At 39.7% G+C, this 16,708-nt stretch overlaps 1 protein-coding gene across 1 annotated transcript in view; it reads right to left on the bottom strand.

Moving 5' to 3' along the window:
• The window catches only part of GPR158 (G protein-coupled receptor 158), a 321,268-nt gene that overhangs the window by 9,555 nt on the left and 295,005 nt on the right, over nucleotides 1-16,708 (bottom strand). The window contains exon 8 of the mRNA XM_032775690.2: nucleotides 5,010-5,148. Within this exon, the coding sequence (XP_032631581.1) occupies nucleotides 5,010-5,148 (139 nt within the window). The remainder of the gene's footprint in view (nucleotides 1-5,009; nucleotides 5,149-16,708) is intronic.

Raw genomic sequence — 16,708 nt, forward strand, 5'->3', positions numbered from 1 at the left:
CGAAATGGGCCATTTTCATTACCACTACAAACAGTTATTTTTCCCTCCTGCTGACAACAGCTCACCTTAACTGATCATTCTCCTTATAATGTGTATGGTAACACTCACTGTTTCATGTTCCCTCTGTGTGTGTGTGTGTGTGTGTATATATCTATATCTATATCTATCTTCCTTCTGTACTTTCCACTACATGCATCCGATGAAGTGAGCTGTAGCCCACGTAAGCTTATGCTATATATAAATTTGTTAGTCTCTAAGGTGCCACAAGTACTCTTGTTCTTTTTGCGGATATAGACTAACACGGCTACTACTCTGAAACCTGTATCTTTTAAGTAAGCTTATAAAATAATTATTGTAATTAAAGAAAGAAGATACAATTTAACCATTGTAGAACAGATTTATTTACTGCATACACCGTGTTAGTTCTAACAAAAATGATTTGCTGACTATTAATAACAGAAATGCTCGAGGCCAAATCAAGTTTGATATAACGAGGTTTCACCTATAATGTGGTAAGATTTTTTGGCTCCTGAGGACCACGTTATATCAGGGTAGAGGTGTATATTAGAGCTGGTCAAAACATGCGGGATTTTCCATGGAAAAGTTCAACAAACAACAAACAAAGGTGTCATTTTCATCTAAATTTTCCACAGAAAATTTCTATTTTCAGCAAAAATTTAAAAACAAACAAATTTTGTTTGGGAGATGCTGCTGCAAAGCCTTATGAGAGTTGTAATTTGGGTGCCTCACACCCCCATTCTCTACAGGAGGCTAGGCACCTTGGTTGGACTATATATCCCATGATGAATCATCTCTCTTCTCCAATATAGTTGGGGGAAACATTTCCATTTTCAATGAAAACACAATTTTTTCATGGAAAATGTTGACATTTTTAATCAAAAATTTCATTTGATCAAAAACCCAATTTTACTTTTAAAATGGTTTCAATGCAATTTTTTAACCAATTCTCATGTTTTTCATATAAAATTAGTACAAGTTACTTTAAAAATAATTCTATTCCGGCAAAAGGCAGAGACTGAGTAAAACTTTATAGCAATCAGATGGGGGTGTGACTGCAAGCCCACCTTGATTATTCACTGGCCCCCAGTATAAGTACTAGGGTCCCGCCAGTGCTGCCACTCCTGCCTCTCTGTGGGAGAGAACAGATCCTTTCTGCTCTCTAAGAGACTGGAGCCCCTGCTACCATTTCTGGGAGGACAAGTAGGCCATATGCCAACTGCCCCAGCTTCTCTGGGAGGGAAGAGAGGTCCCCTACCACCAACACTGCAAAAGGAGATTGGGGCCAGAGTGCAGGGTTAGAGGTACAGGGGAGGAGTCAAGAGTGCCCCATGACATGGTGTCCTCGTTGGATGGCTGTTCAATGGCCTGGCAGATGTACTATAGCATTTTTAGAACATCCATTACTGCTAATGCCTTGTAAAAATATGTACAGTATTGTTCCAAACACAAAAAATAAAGGGACATTTCAAGGGCACTAACTGGCATTCTCAGCAAGAGGCCAAAGCCTGTATGGGTCATGGAGACTGATGTATTCTGTCACCCACAGATCAAGCAGAAGGCATGCTGGAAACATCACCTCCTGTCCTGCGGGGCGGTGCCGGGCCTTGCTCTACCCAAGCCTGGTGCAGCGAGCAGGTGGGGGTGGGGGGCACCTGGAGAGCAAGCCCACCCAGCCCCACGCTCACCTCAGACAGTGGCAGCTCCTGTCTTGTGGCCATGGGCCTGGGGGTTGCAGAGCAAACCCGACTGGCCCCACACTCATCCTGGGCACTAGTGGCTCTGTCCTGTCCCATGGAACTGGCCTGGGCCTATCTCCCCTCTCCAGCTCATTGGCTCTTCCTGCTAGAAGGAGCCCACTACCGCATCACGTGGTACAAGCCAAATCTTTGCCTCAAGCTGAACATGTATGCAAAGGGCAGTTGGTGACCTGGGCTCAGATTTGGGAAGGGGAGGGGTTGAGCTCCCTCTAGTCCTAGCCACCTGCTGTGTCTGATTGAGGCTGGTATGTCTGTCCTTTACTTATGATGTTCAATGAGATTGTTTGTTTGTAAATATCAGACTGGAAGAAATATCAGATATTGGCAGTAATTTCTTTGATTTCCATTGATACTGCGAAAAGCCAGAAAAGGCATTTCACACTTTGAATTGACTGTTACTTGTCTGAAGATGAAGAAAGTTGAAGCTTATAGGAGGTAGCACCACTTGTAACCACCTTGGCATAAAATGCCCAGCAGAATTCATTCTGTCCTTATGGGATGGAGATTTTGCTTCTCTACAGTTGTCTGATTTTGTCACCATTTTATTGTTCCAGCTCTGGCTATATATACCTAAGTTCTTATATGGCATGCTTCACAGTGGTATTTGAGTGCTTCCCCTAATTACCGTGCATACACAATAATACATTTATCTGTTTCCTCCAATTTTCAGAGACTGGACTGTGGTTTGTGGTGTTATTTTGGGAAGGTGTGCCCAAAGAAGTGGATTTTGCATTTTGGTGTGAAGATACAAATAATCATGGTTGTTCTGATCTCAACCCATCTCACCCAGATTGGTGGCCAGTTGTTGAGAAGTTCCATCTCCTACATAGACAATTTTCACTCAAGCTTGATACATGGTCAATTGTTTCCTTATAAGGAGGTTCTATGTGTCTTGATGTTGACTAAATACATTACATAAGCATAATATTAACTAACTTGAACTACATCACAAAATACCATGCATGACCTGCCACATAGCAACCCCATTTTATTCATGTGCCATGACTTATATCACCAACATATCCATTGACAAACTGTATCATATATGTGGGTGGGAGAACTGAACATAAGAACAGCCATGCTGAGTCAGACAAAAGGTCCATTTAGCCCAGCATCCCGTCTTCCGACAGCGGCCAATGTTAGGTGATCCAGAGGGAATGAACAGAACATGTAATTATCAAGTGATACATCCCATTGCCCATTCCCAGCTTGCCACAGCATGGATCCCTCATGGTTTCACTTCTGCTGCCTGAAAAAGTAGTTACTATCCATCACTAGTCCTATTGTTAATACTGATTGATGGGAAAGGGGGGACTCACTCTCTCATCTTCATATGCTAATTAAATAAAAATCTATTTAAAAAGAGGGATTCCTGTACACAAACTTAGAGGTGGTCTACAGTACTGTGGTTTTGAAAAGGGAATGGTACCTGATATGTAAATGATTGGCAAATATCAAAAAGTTCAGGGTTTGATTTGGATGCTTATCTGAATTTAACTCAAACTATCTTAAGCTGCTGGAATTGTCAAATATTATGGTGTTTATCTCATCAGAACAGGTTACGCTGCAAAACAACCGATGCATCCAACTTTTCACACATACTCTGTGAAAATGCTTGGATTTTGGCTGTTTGGGTTACATCCAGAATTTAGGGAGAAGGAGGAGGATAAAAATGAAAGAGGATGGGAAAATAAGTGCACAAAACATTTCAAGAAGATTTAGTTTACGTTGGAATGTTCAAAATTTTAGAAGGGGTCATACATTTTCCAAACCAGTTCATTCATCCCTATTTAATTATGGTATATGTTCTCTTATTTCAACAGAATGCCAGTACATCCAACAGTAAGAGAGGCATAGGACAACTATAACAAACAGCAAAGAAGGAAAAAAAACCTAGACCATGTGCTGAAAGGAGTAATTCTTCACCAGCAGGAACAGAGAATAAATGCCCTACTGGCCTTTTCCAGCTCACATTTATGTGATTCTTTCCACTTTCTTAGTCTCATTGTGCTATATTTACACTGAGAAAAGCAGCTATTACAGTCAGTGACAGATGGGAAACGTCTCCAGAACTGCACAATCAGAAAATGACAGCTGGTCTGGTCATAGCAAGGACTATAAGAATGATAATAAAAGAGTCTGGAATTCTACTGAATTTTTGAAAAGTTGAGCTGATCAGAAAGGAAATAAAATCAGACATAGAATAGGGGAATTCTCAAAAACTCCAATGTTGCAACTTGAGTGGCATGGTAGAGTTGTCAGCTGTGATGAAGGAAATGGGGAGGGAAGAGAGTTTAGAAGGAAAGATGAGAAGTTCTGTTTTTCCTGTGTTTGGTTTGAGGTTTGAATCAACTGTGAATCATCTAGAAAGACATCAGAAAGGCAGCAAGAGACATGAGCCTGATCAGAGGGGAAGAGGTAGATTTCAGAGTGGTAAACACAGAGATGGTAAGAGACCTTAGGAGTGGGTGTGGCTGTCCAAGAGACAAAAGGAGGAAGTAAGCAAAAGGATACAACAAAAGATATAAGAATCTCACATAGTGTGAGACAATTTGTAGATTATACCAATATTTTGGATTTTCCAGGACAATTTTATTTCTGCAGTGAAAATTTTGCAAAACCAGATTTGATCACCTCTAATTTTTTGTTATCAGTTACTATAATTTCTCACAACTAAATTCAGGGTAAATAATAATCCTTATAAGACATGAGTTTTCATACATATTTGTTATAGTATTACATACATAAACAGTATATTATTATTTTATTTTATATCCAGCATATAAACCGCTATGCTTCATGCACAAGTCAATATAATTATCTCAAGGATTTTCACCTGCTGATCTGTTACACACCAGGAAGAATTCACATAAACTAATATACTTAATTGCCAGTTTTTGGGAGATATAAACCAGCATGTGCTGTGTAAATGAATTAAAATGGACAGTAATTCTGCTAAATCTAATTTGTTATATATATTAAATTTTGATCCAATTGGCATAAGGAACATGTAAACTAGCTATACTGGAAAAAAAATCACATGATTAATAAGTTGATTACACATATTTTCCAGTCCTATGAGAACATTAGGTTTAATAATGTCTTAATTTGCAGATTAAAATATTTATGAGGTCATTCCATTATGCATCCTATCCAGATTACCCATGTTAAATTGCACCACGGGAAACCTGAAAAATAAACAGTTAAATACTAGATCTACAGATCACTTGCCTAATTGTATGGAATATAGCAGAGATAATGAGCTCATTGTGAACTGCAACAGTCATATAACGTGGCTCATGAAATGCTGATGGGACTGTCCGCACTGCATAGCAGAGATAAACACCCCACAAGAGGAATAAAAATTCAGCTGTGAGAAGAACAAAAAGAAATAATTTGCCATTAGTTTTATAGATGAAAAATAAAGGAAATTTGAAGTTATATAGCGTGTTGTATATGTCTGTGTCTATACAAATATAGCCACATATAATCATAAATATATACATTCATACACAAGTATTCATATACTTTCAGATATTTTAAAATTGACATTAATACCTAACATTTAACTTCAAACATTCAATTTTTACACAATGTGTCATTAGACCAGGAACCTTTGCCTTCATGTTTTCCCACTATTTTAGCTTACAAGTGTTAAAACCAACCTTTAGAAATTTCTTGTCTGTCTTTCAGCTTGATACCTTAGAAGCCTGACATTATTTGTAATAAATTCCTGATTTTTATCTCAGGTTCCTGTTATAAAGGCAGCTACAAGTGCCACTTCAGTTAAGAATCTGTAAGCCTTTTTAACATGAATATTCTAAGATTAATAACTCAGCTGCAACTATTTCTTCTGGGTTGAAGTACATCCTCTACTCACTTTAATTCTGTTGTGCCTATGTTTTATAGACATTATGAGCCTCTTTTGAGGAGCCTAAGGACTTGGTAATTACAACAAATGATACATTTCTCCTTAATAAGTAAGAAATAGGTGATGAAAGGAACAAAATAGGAATGGATGAATGCTCATGGCCAGTTCAAACCATCCCTGTATGAAGGGACTGAACCCCCCACACAAGAGTTTGCATTTCAGTCAATGTTTTACTGTGACACAATTTTATTTGTGACAGAAACATCTTTCACATCGGCCCAGAAAATGCCACATTCCAGGGATCTCTCTCAGGGGTGTGGTTATTAGAACAGCCTGTTTCTTTCATCTCTTTTCTTCTGACCTGGAACGTCCTTCTCAAGAACTAGGCTGGAAGTGGACAGCCCTGTCTTGCCCACATGCACTGCCAGGATCAACTCCTGGAACATGGCTCTTCTGGGCCGGTATCAAGACATGATGATGTCTATGTTGCACTGGGTTTGCTGAATTTTGTGACTAGTATTTTGCTTATGACACCACTCTATATTTATCACCCTAAATTATATGTTGTTTTCTGAATTCAGGTAAGTTATATTAGAAACACATCTTCGTCACATTTCACCACATCATAACTCCTAGCTACAGATTCGTCTGTTAGATCAGAAAACAAACCAGCATACCATGTAGGTACCTAAATAACCTTATCATTTTCAGATTTCTTCCCATTGAAATCAGTGGCAAAGCTCCTATTGACTTCAACCGATGGAAAACTGGGCCCTAACACAGGAAATGTGAAACAGGAGAAACAGGGAAATAATTGTCCAGGATACACTGCTACTGTTACTAATCAATTAACAACACTGTCTCTCTCTCAAAAGAAGTGTATTATCTCATTCAAACATTACCATGCTGGGTAGCTCTGCCCTAGAACATCTTATGCTCTATTAGAAGCAAGTTCATACACTATTAACACAAGAAAAGAGAAAAAGTAAAACTGTGGCTGTCTATCTCTGGAATTAATTCACCTGTATGAACTAATGGAAAATTTGCTATAAATGCTTATTCCCTCTTTATACTTTTATGCTTATTTTTGATAATGTATTTAAAAATATTATTGGCCATTCACGAAAAAGGAAACTTACAGTAAGAAATACAGATAATTTTTCGTGTTACTTTATTTTTCTTTTTGAAAATTCTATCTACATAATGGGCATCTGTTCCATTTAATTAGTAACATCACAAGTAATGACTGGCAAAAACAATTACCAACCTGTTTTTGATAAATATGCAACAGTTTGGAATAGTTTCTGACTTAAGTCTGAAATTATTCTCCTAGTATTTTAGATCTTCCGATTCTGTTTTTGGTCTCGTATGCAGCCAGGAAGTGCAATGGCTTGAGAAAGTGAAAATAAATTTAGCATTATGTGAACTTCTTTCTGCCTCAATAAAAGAATCAGTGAGTTTTGAGCAAAGCTTTGAGTGGTTCTTGTTTTAATGTGAGTGGTTTGCCCAGCTCTAAATCTATACGTTTGCTGACCAAAAGTTATGTATCTTCTCACAACTGCTACTATGTAGCACACTTGTATTACTCTCTCTCTTTTATGTCTCCTCCCAAACCAACAATAATTACTATTAAAAATGGAACAAATAACAGTTTGATTTGCGATTTTAAAAAGTGTCTCTTTGGGAATCCATAGTACATCTTTTGTGATCTTTTTGACTGCGTCTATTTCTGGGCTTCTCAAATGACTGTAAAGTAGTACAGCAGTACAGCACTCCCATGCGTTCTGTAAATGACTGCTTGGGCAAAGTGGGTACTAGTTTCATTTCACTACCACTTCATTGGCTACCAGTGAAGTCTATTACTATATCGCATTAATATCACCACACTAGGCAAGATCCACTGAAATATTTTTTCCCCAGAAGACTTGTCTGAGTATATGGAACACAACTTCTGGGTCGAATAAATTCAAGCAAACCTTAACAAGCTAAATAGCAATCTTAGCCTTTAGAACTATTTCAAATACATTCAGTGGTCATTTGCAAGCTCTCTTTTTAAATATATTCTTCTCTTAAATCTAGAACCACAGCATAAAAAATGTGTAGTTCTAACTTGGTATTAACTTCAAATACAATTTAAAAAAAGAAAATCCTGTAATAAACTAAGGTTGGTACAGCTAATTCATTGGCTCTTCTAAGGGTCTACAGAAATTTCTCATTGACCCAGCAGAGTTTGAGAGATGTGCCATCAGAACGTATTGCCCCTGGTGTTTTTACAAATTCTATCTTCAGTCCAGTGTCATCCTTGATAAACAGATATTAACAGTACTGTAGGACAGAACAATGTCAGTGCTAGCTGCCAAGGAACAATTAAATTCCTGAATACTACACCTAGGGCTCTCATTTCTCTTTCTCCTGAACAACCAAACTAAGTGAGAAAAACCCCAAATCTCTTACTGATACAAGGAGAAAGTGATATGTTTCAAGAGCTAAGTGAGGATATACACTGAGAATTCCAGTAAATAAGTCTGTTAAGTGCATGGAAAGAGAAGTTTAAAACTCCCTGTTTTGAAGATACCTTTATTGAAAAATGGATCCTGTATATCTGAATAACTCCAAAGAAGGCATTGTAGTTACTCTATATTTACAGTGCAGTAACCAAAAGAAGACTTTAACTATGTTTCCAGATACCCTGTAATCTCTTAAAATATCCCAATAAGCAAGTGAAATGGAATAAGTCACACTTCAGTTAGCAAAGGTCAGTTTCACTGGGCTTTCATGGGCATAAATGATGGCAGAGTTTGATTCTAAGTTGAAAGAAGTTTTGTGCATTTCATTTTCACATATGCAGGTAATATCACTCTTTCTAAGCAGTCACTTATACTATGACTTTAATGCCAACGACAATGGAATTCAAAATATGTGTATACTGGAGCACAGCAGATAGTTGCACTATTTAACGTAAAATGTTTCTACCAATGCCTTTCATTTAGAACAGAGGTGGCATTTCTGACTGCAGAAAATAATTGGCATGACATCTAGTATACTACACAAATTGGAATAGCTTTTAAAATGCAAGGTAAAATAAGAGTGTATATACTAGCTAAGCCCAATATTATAATAATTTAATTAGCAATAGCAAACAACATATTCTGATTGAGAAACAATATATCACGTAGAAGTTGTGCTTGAGGAAGAAAATCAGGTTTATATAATTAACTTCAGGATCACACTGTAATTTACAAAGAAAATCTGCTGATGTTACTGAATTTTGCGGCACTTTTTTGTACATGGGCATTGGACAACATATTGTTATTCTGAATATAAAATTAAGACTGATATTTTAATATCTGTATTATACTGATGGATAGTACATATATAAATGAGGTTTGTTTTAAATCAAGTAAGAGCATGGAACACACTTTTGGAGTGCTGAAACTAATTCAATAAGAGAAACTGAACACTACTGTCTCAACTATCATCTAAATAGCGGTCACACAAAAAACCACAGAGGAACCCCAGGGATGATTAACATTGTTGATCATGCACTATCCTAGCCAGCTTGTGCCACACAATTTTTAATGATAAATCTGCCAGGTCTGAAATGAGGATTTATATTTGACTCAGGAATGAAACACTCAGAGAATAGACTAGAGGAGTGCACGGGCAAAAGCTAAAGGACTATACAGGTATGTTGCCAAAACTGCTAAGAAATGTTTTGCAGTGTAGCAATGTTATATCACTGATATGCTACAGCAGACTTTGTAAACTGCATTAAAATACTGTAAGATGTAGGGTTTTGGACTAGCACTGTAGTGGTTTTTTAAAAAAAATAAGGGATGGTGACATCTTTAACAGAAGCAGTGAGATATATACACGAAGTACTAAAGTAGTATTTCAGTAAATGAAATCGGTCACACTTTATATTAATACCAGAAGTTGTGACATTACTATAGTTGTTGCTTGCTACCTGGATAAATAGTTTGTTATACTTTGCAGGGACATGAGGACCACTCTGACATCCCTTATTCACATGAGCACCAGTCCCTGTTAATTAGTGTTTATCTCTAAACAAAGCTCTTGTTCCAACTGATACTGTTTCCTCTGCTTCAGTTCAGTTGGAGTGAGCAACAAATAATGATCTTGCACTGTTCCATGGCCTTAAGCAGTGTGATACTTTCCATTCAGCATGTCGGACTAGGGACTAATAACCAGACCTGTGCTGGGTCATATCGTTTGCCAATCACCTGCAGCCAGCGGCGTGTACTGTACTTAATGATTTTCCACATAGCCAATATCATCTGTTGTTGATTCAGATGGGAATGTGTCTTCCGATTATAAGGAGCATACCAAAGCCTAGATGGAACTTCTGGAAAGCACGATGAAAAATTGGGTCAATGGAAAGGGCCACTGGTTTTATTACTGGAGCACAGGTAAGCCAGGTTCGGGCTGGTGTGGGTGAATTACGTATTGTCTCCACTCTCAGTTCCCTTATCCAAGATTTACTGAGAAAGATGATTTTAAGTACTGCTGAGGCTGGGGAGGCATTGCAGTGGAACCTAGCCTGTTCCGGGGTGCAGGATTTTCTAAATGACCAGCTAATGGTCATTTGGAGTGATCTTGAGCACCAAGCCTGGCCCACTGCCCTTACAAATGCCTCGGGGGTACCTTCCGACTTGTGGCCGTGGAGGCACACTTGGAAATTTTCTGGGTGGAAATGCTGGTACTTACAGTGCTCCTTCCAGGCTTACAGGCCAGTTAAAGGAGTGTGGGCCCCCCATACTGAATCCTCCCGGGTCCTTGGGGGGGATGTATGTGGGATTGGGTAATCCACCGGGATATATGGGAGGTGAGACCACCCAATGGACCTAACCGGTTTTTGATTGGCGCCCCGGAAATAACACTTGATATTTGGATAGGATTAGGAAACCAGTGGACCTTCTGGCTGTTAGAACCCCCACAGCTCCAGTGTATTCGGAAACTTAAGCCAGGAAAAATTGTCACTATTAATGATCATATTTGTTGGGAGGGTAATGGACAGATAACAACCATTGCAGCACAGCCACTTATCCAGGCAAATAATAGCTGTGTGTATGTCAACAATACTATTTTGCAAGATGTACATTTTAATCTGGCCACAGCTACAGGAAATCACAACATATACTGGCCTGCTGATAAAACCGTGCAGGTGACCCTCCGGTTTCAGTGCCCTTTGACTGGACCACTCTGGTACCTGATAGGTTCCATAATTTACTCTCACTATTACTGGAGGTCCAGCAAATTTTGGAATTATAGGAGCAAGTCCACCAGCTCCAAAACATCTATCAGGCCGAAAAAAAAAATGCTTTTCAGACAGTCTATAGGGTCTCGACCCTGTGCACTAAATATGATGCTTTATGCTTTATAATTACAACCCTTCAGCAGTCCCCACCCCATCATTTTATTGTATGGGGAGCAACTGCAATCCTCTTATTAGTCAGTGTGGGATGCTGTTATTGTTGCTGTAAAAGATGTTTCCCCCACCATATACCCACTTTGAAGGTCACCTCTGACCAAGTGGCTCTAATCCCTCTTAGGGAGTTAGATCTCAAAACACTGGAGTCACACACTTCTGAGAAAATGAGAGATGGAGAGCAGGAAATAATTAAGGAAATTAATAATTTGATGAACATTGAAGTCAGAATTGAAATGATGCCAATTAGGGCATCAAAGGAGGGAAATGACAGGGAAAAGTCAACCCTCCCCTTGTTGTAGACCTGAAGCCTTTTCCCTGTAGGCCTTAAGCCTTTAGCTAAAAGCAAAATTTAGAGCTTCTGCTTAGCTTGTTTGTCTGTATAAAGGGCATGCAGGGACAGAAAGGCGGTCAGGGCCCCAAAAAGAGGAACTGGAATTGGATAAAGGGGAATCAGGAGATCTGTTAAGTTACAACAGCTGAGCTTGCTGTCGGGACTACAGAAAAGGTGTTAGAATAGTCAAACAGCAGACTTGACTGGCAAAGACAATAACAGGAAAAGCCATAGATGGAAAACTGGGGCTCTGCCATAGATGGAAAAGTAATTGGTCAGCTTGCTTGTTATCAACATTATAATCCAAATAAGGCCAATAACATGTGTAACCAGCATGCTACGTTTTGCGGTTTTAACCTTTATAAGCATGGTAAAATTTGTAGAAAACAGAGCAGCCTGCCTCTTGCGTGGGGCTATGCTGTTTCTCTCTGCATATATGCTTGTATAAAATAAAGGAGCCTCAGGCTGTCTGATCTAAAATCAACTGTGTGGTAAATTTCCCACAACAATTGTAACCATCCATTAAACATCATCTCCGTAGAAGATGCAAATCGTCATTTCTGTTGTGCCATTTTTAAAGCTGCAAGTGCAACAATTCCACGTGGCTGCCAACCTGTATACATTTCATGTTTGAATGAGGATTGTGCAGACTTGCTGAGGCAAAATGAGCAGTCAGGTGTTCCAGATATTGCAGATCATCTTATAAAATCAAAGGGATTCCAACATAAGCTGAAGACTAGTTCAGTTTTTCTTGACCAGACCATGGCATACAATACAGTTTGGCACATAGGCTTTTTGGTGAAATTGTCAAGAACTATGACAAATTAGTCTGTATATGCAATGGCTTTGTTTTTGAGAAATCACTATTTCTGTGTGCACATTGGTGACAGAACAAGTGCTTGGAGGCACCAGAAGAATGGCCTACCGCAAGGATCAGTATTATCTCCAACATTATTCAATTTACATTTGAATGACCTACCACATATCAGATCTCACAAGTTTGTTTATACATATGACATATGCCTCGGCACTCAGTCACACTCCTTTGACATACTTGAGAGTGTTTTGAATGCAGATATAGTGGCTATGGCCGATTATTGTCATCAGTGGCATCTGATACTAAGTGAAAGTAAGACTGTTTCGAGTGTTTTCCACTTACATCATGCCCAAGCAGGGAGAGAGATGAATATAGTTCTCAATGGTCAGCGAATAAAGCATGATCCACACCTGGTTTATCTACGCATTATGTTGGATAGAGCTCTCAGCTATCATGATCATCTTACAAAGACAGCAACTAAGGTCAAAATGCACAACAATCTGCTCAGAATACTAGCCGGAACTACATAGCCTTTGCACTCTGTTATGCAGCAGCAGAGTACTGCATTCCAGTATGGTCTTGCTTGTCTCACCCAAGGATGATCAATGCACAACTTAATTCCACCATGTGCATTATTTCAGGCACACATAAATCTACTCCTCTACCATGGTTACTGGTTGTCTGCAATATTGCTCCACCCAGTGTTTGCTGAGAGGAAAACATAGCAAATCTCATGACAAAATTGTGTGATATGCCAGATCTATAGTTAATTAAAGACTTGTTTAATCTACCACATGGTCGTCTGCCCTCATAGCGCCCATTGTGGATAAGTTTACGAGTGAGGGATTTACAGTAGAAGATGCATGGCGAGCTTCATGGTCCACAGAGATAGTGACAAATAATTATCTTGTCTCAGACCCCACTCGATATCAACCCAGGTTTGATTTACCATGAAGGCAATGGTGCCTTCTCAATCGGTTTCATACCAGACATGGAATTTGTGCTGCAGCAGAATTTCGGTAGCATTTTACAGACAGTCCACTATGTCAATGTGGGCATCCACAAACCATGTCACACGTTGTTGAGGACTGAAAAATGACTCATCTCTCTGGAAGTCTTTGTGCCTTGAACACTGTTGATAAAAACGCTGTGACTTCACTTGATGGGATTGCATACACTGCATAAATAAGTGGATTGTATCTGTCTAGACTGGAATCCAGCACAAATTGAGAGGTCGGATCCCAATTACTGGGTGGTTGTGGGAATTGGGAGTAGATGGGAGTACTGTTACTTATCAGCTCTTTCCTCACCTCAAGTTTAGCATTTATTGGAAATTTAAGACACAGTTGTCCATAAAAGACCAATGAACAACAAGCTTCCTGTTTACCCAAACTGAAATCTTCAGAGGATATGATTCTGTACATTTCAGCTTGAAAGGTTTGCTACTAGATATTTGAAAACTATTTTGTGCAACCCTTTCCTGGTCAAAAAAATGTCAACTAAACCTTTTTCCGTAGAAAAATGCCATTTAATCAAAATAGGAGTATTTTGACTAACATTTTGTTGCTATAAAATGGAATGAATAGGAGAGCACGCCACCCCAAACTAACAGTACACAGTGATTAGGGCACTCACCTGAGATGTGGGAGACTCAAGTTCAAGTCCTTTCTCTGTTCCAGGGACTTGAACCTGGGTGTCCTACATCCCAGGCGAGTGCCTTAATTAAAGGGCTCCTGGCTATTCTTAGAGGGGGGTCTTTCTCTCAATATTTTTCATGAAAATTTTCAGGTCTCAGCTTTGTTTCACATTTTGAAACGTTGACTTTTTTTGTGAAATGAAATTTCTGTTTTCTGGCCAGCCCTAATGTTGAATACTACTTACTCATTGGGAATGACATAACCATGGGTTGCAGAACCAGGCCCTTACAAAAACAAAACAAATTTGTAGGAGATGACTGACTATTCTTATTCATCAGGCACAAGAAATGGGCTGCACATTCTCCCATTCCTACAGAAAGAAAGGCGAGGGAGAAAAAAACAGAGAGCTGTCAACATCTGCATGCAAGAGAAAGCATTAGCTCACAAAACAGGGCAAGACAATGTATCCTTAGAAATGAAGTAACAACAGCATAACTGCAAGGTAAGCATTCGAGGTGGATGGACAAATGAGAGATGTACTGAGACACATACGAGAGTAAGACAAGTGTTGCTATGAAGGCATATGTGGATGTTCATGTAATTGGATGGCAAAAGACAAAAATAGTGTGTAACTTAAATATCCTATATACATGCATGGAGTTTTTAAATGATCTCTTGCACTGTTAACTACCTTGTTCTTATCTAGATTACATCTTATCCAGTCTTTGTGTTACCCAATTAACCAGTTTTATTGTATCCCCCAATTCCTAGGAACAACGGCCGTTTTCAATGGCATTTTTACATTATTTTGATAGCAATTCAGCTATTTTGTGATTTTAGTTCATTTGGAACACATGGACTGGTTATCCAATACACTGAACCAAATTCATGCCATATTCTACACCAGTGGTGCGCAACCTGAGGCCCATCAGGGTAATCCATTGGTGGGCCCAAGATAGTTTGTTTATACTGACCATCTGCAGGCACAGCTGCCTGCAGCTCCCATTGGCTGGGAATAGTGAACTGCAGCCACTGGGAGCTGCGGGCAGCCATGCCTGTGAATGGTAAATGTAAGCAAACTGTCTCACGGCCCACCAGCGGATTACCCTGAGATACCACGAGTGGCCCACGGCCTGCAGGTTGCACACCATTGTTCTACACCATTATTCATGCCTGGTGTAACTGAACCATAACATCAACTGTGCCAAAGATGAATCTCCCCCCTTTTCTATTTAAAATTGAATTTGTAAATGTCTCTTTTTGGTGTTTTGCACATTTCGGTGAGGAAGGGCAATCATAAGCTTGCACTCTGTAGTGCATGTTTACTATATACAGTGGACCAGATCCTCATCTGATGTAGACTGGTATAGTTCTATTGACTCAATTAATTTATACCAGCCGAAGATCTGGCCCTGTATGTTTACAATGTATTGTATAACAGGGAGTTGTCTGTGGAAGTTAATTATTGTTCTTGAACAATGAAGTGTTCTTTTAATGCACATGCCTCTGACTCCAAAGCCTCCTATTGCCAATGTAGTTTATTAATTATCTTAGCATTAATTGGCATTTTAATAAAACTTTCCCTACGATTTAGACTTTCTTAATGAAAAGCTTTAATGTCTACATTCACTCCTAGCTGCCATTTACTTTAGCTACAGTTCATATCCACTTTTCACATATGTAGTTAAACCGTTACCATCCACACAAAAACATGCAAATGGGAAAAATGCATGCATAAAAGACTGATGGCTTTAGGCATTCTGCATGCTGTGAGAAGGATTAGAACAGCAGTTCTCAAACTGTGGTTCAGGACCCAAAGTGGGTCGTGACCCTTTTTTAATGGGTCACTAGGGCTGGCATTAGACCTGCTGGGGTCCAGGGCCAAAGCCCGAGCATGACCCCCCCATGACTCCTCACTCCCAGCCCCGGGCCCCGGCACTCTCCTGTCCCCTCCCCATCCCACGTTACCTGTGGGGGGAGGTTCTGTCCTCCTGCTGCACCGGATACCGATTTCTGAAGCACAGGGCTCTCCCAGGAACCGCAGTGGTGAAAGGAGCAGAACTTGGGGCTGCCGGGAGGCCCCAAGCCAGCAGCTCCTGCGGTGCAGCTGAACCACCCCCAGCGCAGTCCTCCCATGGGGTTGTACAGACCCCAGACAGAAGACGCAGCTGCGTGGAAGTGCTAGGAGTGGAGCTGGAGGTGGTACAGCTGCATGTGTGAGGCCACATGACGGCCTCTAGTTCTGCTCCTTTCATCACTGCAGTTCCCAGGAGAGCCCTGCAATTCTGAACATGTGTCTTTCCAGTATGGTGTACCGGCAACAAATATCTTAATGGTACGGAGTACCTGACTGTACCTGCTTACTTGCACCACTGTTTACAAACATATACTGTTACATTGTATTTTCCAGTGGTGATTTCCGTTTGTAAAGTACCATTCTGCAGTGTGTACAAGGTTCCTGCTCTCTAGAGGTGGCCTTCCAAATCACTGTCTAATCTGGCGCACCTTTCATTACAGTTCTTTCAGAAGGGGAAATCATTAATAACTACAATTTACTATAAATTTACTAGGCAATTATGAAGTATGTACTGCTTGCAAAACATAGAAGTATTCCATTACACTGAGGACATCTTTTCTCAGAATATTGACAGATTAGAACGATAATTAAACCCATAACACTGGCTATTCGATTCTACTCAGTTTTAACTAGCATTTTATTTCCTCAGTCTATTGTCTTTATTTCAAGTTCTGTTTGCTGAAATTCACCGAGCCATGGATCTGGAAAGCTGGCTGTTCCATCCATTTAACTGCTCAGACTGTCA

This window comes from Chelonoidis abingdonii, chromosome 2 (assembly GCF_003597395.2).
Source record: "Chelonoidis abingdonii isolate Lonesome George chromosome 2, CheloAbing_2.0, whole genome shotgun sequence".
Lineage (NCBI taxonomy): Eukaryota > Metazoa > Chordata > Testudines > Testudinidae > Chelonoidis > Chelonoidis abingdonii.